General features: G+C 32.7%; 1 protein-coding gene across 2 annotated transcripts; it reads left to right on the forward strand.

The window, feature by feature from the left end:
- Positions 1-251: 251 nt before the first annotated feature.
- Positions 252-5139, forward strand: LOC133303535 (lactoylglutathione lyase). Of its 2 annotated transcripts, none has more exons than XM_061503452.1 (9): positions 252-327; positions 606-725; positions 843-904; positions 1500-1560; positions 1784-1863; positions 1933-2003; positions 3041-3130; positions 4034-4148; positions 4656-5139. In XM_061503452.1, the coding sequence occupies exons 2-8, from the start codon at positions 633-635 to the stop codon at positions 4132-4134; spliced, it is 558 nt and encodes a 185-aa protein (XP_061359436.1). In that variant the 5' UTR covers positions 252-327; positions 606-632; the 3' UTR covers positions 4135-4148; positions 4656-5139. The 2 variants fall into 2 exon arrangements, with proteins under 2 accessions (XP_061359436.1, XP_061359435.1); XM_061503451.1 differs by lacking the exon at positions 252-327 and adding an exon at positions 342-513 and having other exon boundaries at positions 4656-5137.
- The last annotated feature ends 7066 nt before the right edge of the window (positions 5140-12205 follow it).

Genomic DNA, 12205 nt, shown 5'->3' on the forward strand with positions numbered 1-12205 from the left:
CTAAAAAATCTCATCAATTCAACATCAGTATAGTTTTAAAACATCGATTTGACCTGAAAATCATCATCCGAGCCCAACATATCAGTTGAATTGTGAGACATTCATGTGCACTTACATGGTTCATAAATTTTCTTTTCACCTAAATTACTGGATCATAAAATCACATATCTTTTAATTATTTAATTAATTAATAACAAACAAAAAATTAAATTTATAATAAAATGGAATAGGAATTTTCATACTGAAATTGTCTCCACTCACTGATTCTCTCTATTTCACACACACACACACTCTGAGTCTGATCCTCATCTGCTTCAAAATCACAAGGTACGCAATCTCTCTCTCTCTCTCTCTCAATTACTCTTATAAATACCAATTTTACAAATGGCATCTTTATCTTCCCTCAGAGCCACCTCACACCGCCTTTCTCAGCTCCGATTCATCACCAAGCCCCACCCTTTCCTTTCCCCTCATTCACTCCCATTCTATTTCTCAATCACCCCCAAAACAAAGGTTCAAAATTCGTGCTTTTCCTCAATGCTTTCAATATCCTTTACTTGTATTGTATGTCTATGTTGTCAATTTTACTTTTTTCTTTTTTGCAGAAATTGAGTCGATTCCGATTATTCTCAATGGCTGCAGAACCGAAGGAGTCACCTGCTAACAACCCCGGTCTCCATGCAACTCCAGATGAAGCTACTAAGGGATACTTTATGCAACAAACTGTGAGCTTTTATCCACCCCATTTTTGTGAATCAACTTTTTATTATTCTTATTTGCATCAGGTGTTTGATTTTGATTTTTTTTTTTTATTTTTTTTTTATGTATTATTTCAATCGCAGATGTTTAGAATCAAAGACCCCAAAGTGAGCCTTGATTTTTATTCTCGCGTTTTGGGCATGTCGTAAGTGATTCATTTCGATACTACAATTTTTGGATTGGTTATTTATTTATTAGTGTTTGGAATTGGACTTCAATTATCGATATCACTGATTTAGGGTCATTAAATTCTCCCATGGTACTGTGTAGCTCTGTTTTTTGAGGATGTTACTATTTAAGTAATTCTTTCATACCGTTCTTTTATTATTTGATATTTCTGTAATGATGTAAAAGATAAACAAGTATAAATAAGCACACTCATAGTATTTTTGAGGTTTCCTTTCTAGTTTGATTGTTTGGTAAGCATAATGTAGCTCCTTTCCGGATGAAGCAAAAATTATGAAGAAGGGGAAAAAAGGGTAAAACGAAGGTTCTTAATCTTAACTCTCCCCCTTTCCATTCTTGCGGTTATTACTGCAGAAGTATATGTGTACTTCCCCTTCTACAGAACTAATGTATTGTGTCTAGTGTAACGCCTATATTCTGTTGCATTGGTCTGATTTTATATGCTCAGAAATTTTATATGTCTATCAACGATATTTAATTTATTTTGAATTTCTTCTTTGATTCACAATGCTGTCACTTTATGAAAGCTGACGGCAGTTTGTTGGTTGGTTTAGTTTGCTTAAGAGATTGGATTTTCCAGAGATGAAGTTCAGCCTGTACTTTGTGGGCTATGAGGTACCACTTATATTGTTTTACCTATTTTCTAGTGAAAACTTAGTTGCATGAAGTGGCTTACTGGATGTGCATCATGCATATGCTGTGCTGGCAATATTAAATTGCTGCTAAACAATTATTAAGTACCTACTATCTCTTAGCTCATATATATAGTTAACTCCTTTGTGTTTTTATTTTCATGGATATGCTCTTGATCATTTATGCACATTTTTATCTGGTTTAGGATACAGCAGAAGCTCCAACTAATCCAGTTGATAGAACAGTTTGGACCTTTGCTCAGAAGGCTACAATTGAACTGACACAGTAAGGACTATAAATTTGTCAAATTTCTTTATGTCAGTGTCTCTTATCTAACAATAAAGTAATGTACAGTAACTGGGGTACTGAAAGTGATCCAGAGTTCAAAGGGTACCACAATGGCAATTCTGAACCTCGCGGCTTTGGTATGTGATATCTCATATAATTTGATACGTATTTGACTTCTAAAGCCTTAGTCCTTTCTTGGCTTGTTGGTTACACTTTGAGTTCGTTATCTGGGAAAAATGTTGACTATTATTCTTGTCTTATTATATAGTCGTGAAGGTTAGGTCCTTATTTGATGCTTTGAGGGTACATGGTTCATGAATTATGTTTAGTTGTGAATACCTTATCTTAAAAATTTCTCTCATAGACTGTGACACAGTGGTAGTGTGTGTTTGTTTCCCTTAATCAGAAATGTGTCGAGAGAGGCATTGATTTTATTTAATGAAGTTAAAAAAGGGAAAATTGCCTAGTGCACAAGGGTCCGCAACTTGAGAGAGTAGGGGTGAGAGTCAATTGTACGCAGTCTTATCTTTGCAATTTTTGCAACGAGGCTGTTTTCTAGACTCGAACCCTTGACCATTCGGTCACAAGGAGCAATCTTATGACTACTCCAAGACTTGTCCTCTATTAAATGATGAAGTTAGTGGACCATAATTTTTTGAATGTTTGTAGCACACAATCGTCAAAAGTGTACATGGGAAGCATTTCCTGCATTGGTTTAGGTAATCTGATTTGCATTCTTTTAGGTTCAGATTTACTTTTTACCCTCAGTTATACATGTTATACCAAAAACATAACAAAAAAAAGCTAAAGCATACCTACGTACTAGCTGTTAAGAAGTTGTTGTTCGCGTTAGGGGATCCTCATCACTTTTATTTGCGAGTTATCAATGTTTTTGAGTTTTTATGAATTACCCCAAAAATGCAGATAGACTAAAAATTTGTATTTTTCTCAGCCTCTCTGGTGACCTAGATTTCATGTCACTAACGTGTCTGTAATTATTTTTTACTGTTATTTTCTGGCTATATTTTTCACTGTTAGTTTTCCTGTAATTAACATGGCTGTAATTAACTTTTTTTATTCCACAGCTGTTTACTGGATATATTCATACTGTTCTTTGTCTTATCGGGATAAATAGGAATTGAATTCTAATAATAAGTTGTCTTTCTGTTTGCAGGACACATTGGCATAACTGTTGATGACACCTACAAGGCATGTGAAAGATTTCAGAATCTGGGAGTTGAGTTTGTTAAGAAACTAGATGATGGTAACAATCTTTATTCTTATTCATTCTAGCAGTGATACTATGTTATGAATATGTCATGGTCATTTTTAACAGCTATGGATGATTTGTGTTTGAGATTGGTTATACGGGAGATAACTATCTAAATTATTTTTGTTCCCTACATGACATAATATTTTGTTTGTTTGGGTTTGATTAATTCCTGTGCATGGTGACTTCTATGTTAATAGATATTTCAGGGATAAATCGGGTGTGAAATATTTATTAAAGTGGCTAGAAGCTCAAGGATGGAATCTAATTTTTAAAAACTTGGGTTTGAATTAAATAGGCTAGTTGTTATTTTGCTTAATACTTGTCATTCATGTCTGAGTATCTCGGGATTAAATGTAATTATTCCAAGAATACTTTTAGTTTGTTGAAAGACCTTCCCTGCCTTGGTATTAAACAAAAAAAAAAAAAAAACTTTTCCTTCCAAGAGAGAGAGAGAGAGAGAGAGGAAAAGTTTTGTTTAGGCTTTCTCATCTTGTACTTTTAAATAAAAAGTGCAAGAGATGGGATATGGTCATAGACACATAGTAACTCTGGTAGGTTATCTAATTAACAAAACATAATTATCATGCTGTCATGCTGTGTAACAATTTGAACCACAAGACACCAAAAGTTGGCCACTGCACAGCTGCTGGTGCCACTGTTACCTGGTGTTTGTGGTGGTACAACCATCAAAGAAAATTGAGCATATGTTAATGGTGCACAAATATCTCTGAATTGTTGGCTGCTATTTTTGAGAAAGTAACTTATGATGCACAAATATTAAATGTTAATGATGAAGGACTGAACTCTGCTGATTCCTTCAGGGAAATTCCCCACCATTAATGCTTCAATCATGAACTTTGAACTTTTCTTTATTTTTTAAGTAATTTTCTGCAGGGAAAATGAAAGGGATTGCATTTATTAAGGATCCTGATGGATACTGGATTGAAATATTTGATAAAAAAACAATTGGAAATTTAACACAAGCTGCTGCTTAAGACAAGACCTTCAGGTAAACTCCCTGGTTTTCCATTCCCATGCCTCCATTTACGTATTTATGTTTTACCTACTGAATCTAATGCTGTCTCTTACAAAATAATCTCTCTGATATAAGAACTCGGTTACATGCGTGTCAAATTTTGTTTCATTACACTGAATTATGCATATCCATGTCAAACTCCTCTTTCTCCAAATGTGTGTGCTATCTGCATATCTAGTTCAGGAACAATAAACCACTCAATTTTGTAGTTCGACTTCTCTTTGGAACAACTGTTTTGAGATTTTAAGTGCTCAATGGATGGGTCTCTCCCCTTGGTAAAAACAAGGATGCAAACAGAAAAATCTCCTATTAAGCTTATCTCTAAACTGAGCAAATAAGGTGTATCCACCCTTTAGATCATTTAGTGCGTTAAGGTCACGATGCTCTAGTGTTTTCACATACTATATGCTTTTGGAATTAATTCTTCTCGTTTCTGTTGCTGGCCCGGCTTTTGTGTTATACGGTTTCATGTCTTTGCAGATTTACTGTGAATTTGGGACACAGCTACGATGTATAATTGACCAATTGCTTTTGAAGTGGCTCGTATTTGTCAAACTTTCCGTTAAGAATGAATAATTTGTAGTCAAAACTGAGTACCAAGGATTGTGTTATGAATCCTATGTTTTTATTCGAAATGCCTTATAATTGCTCGATAATAGATTTTGAGGGTGTCTGCTATCAATCGGACAAGATGATACATTTTTGTATGTGCGTCGTGTTATTAATGGCATGGGAAAATGTTTTGTACTTTTAAAGGAACTAAGTTATGTTCTTTCACCCCCTTATAACTATGTATTCTGTGGAATACATAGTTATAATATTAAAGTTGTATTTTTTTTCACTTTTCACGTCAGCCGACAGCTTTTGAAGAGGAAAAAAGAACAAATACAACTTTAATATTTAACTATGTACTTCGGGAAGTAAATAGTTATAAAGGCGTAAAATGACATAACTTGGGTACTTGGACAAACAATTTTTTCCCTAATGGCATATATAAACTCTAGTCAGATATTTTGCACATGTTATAAGCTAGCTTACATGTTGAGAACTAAAGATCATATAAATTGTTCAACTAGTAAGGAGCTTAGGAGCGTGTTTCCTTTAGGGTGTGTTTGGTAGAGGAGAAATTTTTTTATGTTTGGGAATTACGATTACCAGGAATATGTTGGAAAAGTTATTTTTCTGGGAATGTGACTGTTACGAGTCTCACATTGGTTATTGGTTGCCCATGCAGGTCTCGAACCTGCATGGGCAACCAATGTGGGACTTGTAACAGTGATCAAAAAGCTGTTTGGTATATCAAAATATTACTGGGAATGTTGGCTCAAGTTTCCTGATTTCATGTTTGATTGATTATCAAATATTACTGAGAATGTGAATGATTTTACGAAACTAACCTTTATATTCTCAATTAACCCATCATTTTTAATTAAATCAAAAAACAAAATTTAGTATTGTGTTCCTCTCCGACGAACAAAAACACTGCCTAGGATTTTCAGAATAGCATGACTGTGAACCTTGTGGAGAAAATGGACTCCCGTTTGATGATATACTGGCATAGGAAGGGGAATCACAACCCATGAAACCAGTGGTTACTGGGGATGATTTCAGGGTAAACTATTGCTCCTTGCAGGTTTCAAAAGAAGCAGTAGTACCTTGGCTGCTGCTGCTATCATGGATATCACGGCATAGATTGTTTTGTAATATTTGGTAAATGCCTTGCATAGGCTGGTGATGGAAGTGGATACCAGCTGAATTTGGGTGTTTCTTAGACATTTGCATCTTGAAAAAATTATTACTCAACGGAAAAAAAGTAATCAGAATAACAAGTAGTCAATCTTTCTAATTGTGAAGGTTCTTCTCATTGGTCATGCAGAGAACTTAGCAGTACAGTTTTGCACAATACTTGTCATCCCCATTTTGATAAGCTGCTAGATGCAATAATTATCAGCAAAGTTGGGGGGCGAAGGGTTTTTTGGTCTGAAAAATTATTCAGTATTTTTCCTCTGGGTTTTTAAGAATACCATATGGGAGATAGTATTATTCATTGGGAATTTTCTTCACATTCTAGAATCCCGGAAAAGCAAGAAATTCAGGAAAATTTTACACTTCCTTGTATCAAACATGGATATCTCAGATTACCAACTTAAGTTTTCTGGGATTTTAAATTTTATCTTCCTATCAAACACTTAGTAGAGTGATAACAGCTCGGTAAAAGAATTGAGAATAGTGAGGATAGCATCGTTCAAATCTTTGTTAATTCTTTTCGTTGATTTTTCTTAAACTTTCTGCTTCCGTCCCCTTTTCAAAGTCCCCCCAATAGAGGTTTCAAATCCCTTTCACTATATCATGCTAATGTGTCTTGGATGATTTACATCTCAGGGAGCACATTGAACTATCCACCTGGCTCCGCAATTATTCGGGGCTACTTTGGGGTTCTCCTAATGGTGTTTGGATAATGGCGATTCTTGCATGAATAGTGTTCCACAGAAAAATGTGATAAAATTCAAATAAAATTTGTCAAGATTCAAGATTGGTGTTTGGATAAGTTAAAGCAGCGAGAATTGTTTATTTATCTGAGGGTCAGTAATAATGGCTACTCAACCGAACAGCAATTGTTCGACCAACAATACATTAAACAGATAATAAAACAACATTAACAATAGTTTTTTTTTCATAAAAAAATGGGGGGCAAAGCCCAAAGAAATGAAACAGCTAAGGGGAAGGAAAAAAAGAGGTAAGGAGACCCAACAAGTTATAAGAAATCATCCTAGACAAAATCCTTAGAGGGTTCGTTAAGTCCATATATAATTTAAAATAAAAACCCAATATAGTATTGTTATGTGAATTCCCACTTTTATTGCTATGAATATTCATTAAAAATTGAAACTTATATTTGACTGAGATTTGGTTATAAGAAAACCTGTATCTAATTAGGATTTGATTTAATTTTACGGTTTTAGTTACCTTACCCTTAAGAGTATAAATACACCTTTCCTGCCTTATATAATAAATACTGATATTAATCATTAATTGCCTTTTTCTCTCCCTATTTCTTCTCTATCATTTATTACATTTATTTTTATTTTTATAGCAGGTTATCAGCATCATTTTTTTTTTCTCACAAATTTTAAATAGCTTTTCTAATATAAAAATAACACGTTAACTTTTTTACAACTCTGTGCATGACAGACTTATTATTTCAACTCTAGTTTTTTTTTTTTTTTTTTTTTTTTTGAAAGAGTTTTATTGGGGTTAATTCATCAACAAACATATACTATACTGTTAAAAAGTATTTCATTTTCGATACATTTTTTCATATACTAAACAAACTCATCATAAGGAAAAAGCATGACAGACTTACTATGCTTATATGCTTTTGATGATATCAATAAGATAATCTATTTAAATAGTAACGTAAGTATTTCTTTTAACAACAAAAGCTTAGCACGAACTTTCTTCAGATACTTACTGATTGTGCATTATAGTTTTTTGATGTGCGATCTCAGCACAGACTGCAAACCTGTCTTCTCTGGTAAAGTAGTCAGAAGAGACAAGATCTTGAGACTTGAGAGGTGCAACCAGTCCCGAGAAACTCATGATTATGACTATATGAAAATGAAAAGAAGCCTTTGCTCTCCATTCATAATCAGAAGTCAATGCAGCAGCTTGACTTGTCAAAAGTAAAATGCTCAAGGGAACTCTCTTTTCCAATACATCTATGACCAATTGAAATTTTAAATTATGAAAAGGCATGCTAAATTTCAACATGAGGATCTATTTTCATATAGATTTTTCTGAATTTTATATGATCGGATGATATAAGTTTTTTTATGTCTATCTCTTTTATTATATATATTAAATAAGTGGGTCCAATTATTAATAATGAAGAAAGAGATAAATATAAAAATTTTACATGACCAAATGATATGAAATTTTAACATGATCTATTCTCATCCTTACATTGATCTAGAATCGGCTGTATCTCTTTGTTTATATACCTGTACAATCTATTTATTGTTTGTAACATTTTAAGTGCGAATAAAAAAAAGATGCTAAGTGATCCAAACTTATTATAGAGGCCAATTGTAATAAGGCCCAAAGGGCCCATGCGACATAGTCACGTAGATAGACTATCTCGCAAATAGACTATCTCGCAGAAGAAGCATGAATCTCGTTACATACTTGCCCACTAAGTCAATATGACTTAACTTTGAAGAAATCATCATTGTCGTGATCAACAACTTAGGCAAAACGGCCACAACTAGGGACCGATGAAAGGATGACAGATCCAGCTTGCTATTGCTCACTAAGAAATAGCCTTAGAGAGACCAGCCCTCTCCACCAATTAACACTGCCTCTTGAAGGATGATGGTAAGCATGGCGCTCGGACACTATAAATATAGAGGCCATTGGCCCAGGTATAATATTTCTTTTTGAATACTTGAACCTCCTTAGATATTAAATTGACCTAAGCGTCATAGTGCCTTTGCAGGTACCTTCAAAATCTCTCATTCAACCAAGAGAAGCAAAAATGCTGTCCAACTATATCGGAGCACATAATACCAGCTCGTCAGGCTTCCAAGAATCTCAGCAACATCATCTACCTTTAACGGTGTGTAGTTAGGCCCAGCCCAATTGGTATTGGACTGATCACTAAACATGATTATAAAAAAGGATAAAATTATAGGAGAAATAAAGTGTAATTTATTCTTAAATTTATTTTATTTTATATAATTATACTGTACGATAACAAAAATGATTGACTTAAATATTTAAAAATATATGTCTATTTAATTTTTAATCGCAAATCCTAGCTCTACCATGTATATGGTATCTGTCACAGTCCAATTAATTAAAGAATGAGAGAGAGCTCATTAATGTTCTAGACTTTTAGTAAGTCGTCGACAATTGAACTTTCCGAGCGAGGAACAAATGAAACGATTAATTAGTCAAATTGTGTTTGGTTTGCTTTTTTACCAATGCGTATGAACGTAATTTAATTACATTTGAATAAGAATACTTATAAATGTTTTAGTTTACTTTATACACTCAAACTCTTTTAAGTATTTTCCACTTTGTTCGTCGTTCAATGCATTACATGTGGAAAATATTCTATGAACAGGTTGAAACTGTGTCCAATGAATAAAATAAAATAACTCATGATGTGATGACAGATTTCTCTCTATATGTATATAGGTCGTAGACAATAGTCAATCAGAGTCCACCAGCTGGATGGTTAAGACCTGAAACAGCTATTCAGTTAGGTAAATCTTTCTCGTTGGTTGACAACTAATACCTTCTTAATAATTCATCATTAATTAATCATATCAGGGTTGAAACTAGGGTTCACACATATAATTTGAGTTTACTGGTCATAACGTCGCAGCCATTGGATGTCGTCAAATTTAAAGGATATGTAGTTCTAGATAAATTATTTGGAAGTGGCGTTATATAACGGGAGCATAAATCAGAATTCTAACTATCCTCTTCAGTATTATATTTGAGAGGGATTTAAAGTCTTTATTTTAGAATTCATTCCATTTCAAACTCATCGCAAAGTGATGAACCGATTGAAATATCTCAAAAAAAAAAATTAATATTCTGACTTTTTTCAGTGGCATCAATATTTGCATGTTTTCTACTAAGATGAAATTGAGGGTAAGTGGTGCGAGGACAATACAAGTATAAGCACCTTTTAACTAATTTATAGATTCAAGGGGGGAATTTTATGCCTCTTTCTCGACAGCCATCACCACAAGGTCTCGTATCGATCCAGTTGATTACTCCTTATCATATCATAACAGTGCAATATAATTCACACGGAAACATACGTAAGATAGCTAATGCTATCCAAGAAGACTCACTTGAATCTTAATCCCTACTAACATTAATTTTTATTTTTATTTGGTGAAAAACTAACATTAATTTAAACTAGAACAAATACGTCTAGTAGTAAAATTATCAATCACCGTTTACCGAAATAAATAAATAAATAAAAATTGTCAATCACCAACAGCTTGAACAATCAAACATCAAAATTGCTAACTTTCAACGAAAAATAGAGAAAGCGGAATTTTGGTATCTCATAATCATTTAAAATGTGGGAATATATTCTAACTTAAAAAATCATGACACTTTACCACATACATTTAAGGCTTTAAATTGAAATCTCGTTTGTTAAATTTAGTCAAGAACTGAAGGAGTTATGATTATTACAAAACAGTCCTTTAACTATACATGACAACGAATGAATAATGGATTTATGGCAGGATTGCTTCCACTGAAAACCAGGAACAATCCTTCACCCAAAAATTCTAAAATTTCAGAGTATAAAGCTAGACATCTCAAGCATATAAAAGACACCTAATTCATAATTTTTGGTTTAGTTCCAGTTATGGAATTTGTAAGGTGACTGACAATCCAAACTGTTTGATTTAAGGCAACAACGAATTTTATCAAATCTTATGGCTAAAAAGTTTTTATACCAACTCATATCAAATTCTTCAGGTCCAAGGTGTACATAAGTATGGAATTATAAGATTTGATTTATCTTAATTTATCCAACAAAGGTGGACACAGTTGACTAAGGATTTGGTCCATACCTCTCAAGGGCGTGGGTTCAAACCTCGCTGGCCGATGTGAGAACTTTGTTGGTGGATGATATGTAATCTCTCTCAGAAATCCTCAAAGAGGTTGGGGGTCTTCCCTTACCCTAGTGAGATACCGGTGTCTAACTCCACTTAAACTTTTTGTAATCCAAAAAAAAAAAAAAAAACTATGATTCGGCCATACTATATCTTCGGCAGAAGAAGATCTCAAGAACAACTTGACACTGACGACAAGTTAAATATTAAAATGTTATCGTGGTTGATTATGTGACTCCTTAACTCAATATATTTATTTATAACATACTCAATTGAAAACATTAGGTCCTAAATCGTATTTTATGTCTGGTGGAAATTTCACTTTTATGAGCTTCCTACATGGTTAATTATGAGTAGTCCCATCGTTCTAAACAAAGTTCTCTAGTATTAGTTCCCATGAATACATTCCATCCATAGATCACCAACTCACCTGACTGATATTTTAAGGCTCCCTCAACAAATACTCGAGTAAGCTCAAATGTTTACTCAAGTAAATGGACTTATTTCGAGTAAGTGTCCTGGTTCATCAAAGTCACAATTCAGTATTAGATTCCCTGTTAAATTGACAAAAACAAGTGTGAATGAGCCACTCGATCATAACTTTTTATTAGAGAAATCTAATATAAAATTATTAAAATACCTTAGAAATCTAATATAAAATTATTAAAATACCCTTTACTTAACAATTTGAGTTTTTATGTGAGATAATTATTTAATATGGTATATGACATATTTTACTCTAAAATTTCTTATCTCAATGAGCTTTTGTAAGAAGATGTGCTAGATAAGTCTAATATAAAATTATTAAAGTAGCATTCCCGATCAGCACTAAATTTGATTTGACAAATCAATTTATGTGAAATTAGTTGATGAAAAGTAGTATATTATTATTTTAGATATTATCTAATTATACCATATAATTTACATAAAAATTTTACTTGTTTAATGTAAAATAGAAATATATTAAATCTACAAAAGAATCTTTGATATGTATAAATGGAGAGATTTGAAAAAAAAGGAAAATTCTTTATTTTTTGTATTTTTTTTACTATAAAAAATATATTATTTTAAAATTCTCGAACACTGGTTGTTTAGTTGTTTCAAAATATTTCATATTTTCATAATTTTTTTTTCTTTCCTTATTGTTCAAACTCTTCCATCCAAACTCGAAGGATAACAAGCATCATTCAACATCTTTCTTAAAAACTCACTATCTTAATTTGAGTTTGCCTAGTTTATTACATTTAATTAAAATAAAATTTTAAAATTATAGTCTAAATATTCTTTTTCAAATCAAAATATTGTTTTTTTAATTTTAAATAAACTCCTTAATTGTTAAGTAAATTTAACCTTATATCCTAAACACTAAATCCAATATATATA

The sequence above is a fragment of the Gastrolobium bilobum genome, unplaced genomic scaffold (assembly GCF_033153095.1).
Source record: "Gastrolobium bilobum isolate Gb01-03AN ecotype WA unplaced genomic scaffold, APGP_CSIRO_Gbil_v1 utg10809, whole genome shotgun sequence".
NCBI lineage: Eukaryota > Viridiplantae > Streptophyta > Magnoliopsida > Fabales > Fabaceae > Gastrolobium > Gastrolobium bilobum.

Excerpts from the sequence above, each read along its gene's own strand:
- LOC133303535 (XM_061503451.1), top strand. The coding sequence starts at position 385 with ATGGCATCTTTATCTTCCCTCAGAGCCACCTCACACCGCCTTTCTCAG. Across the intron at positions 2,004-3,040 it reads TTCTGAACCTCGCGGCTTTG|GACACATTGGCATAACTGTT; the intron begins GTATGTGATATC and ends TTCTGTTTGCAG. Across the intron at positions 3,131-4,033 it reads TGTTAAGAAACTAGATGATG|GGAAAATGAAAGGGATTGCA; the intron begins GTAACAATCTTT and ends AATTTTCTGCAG.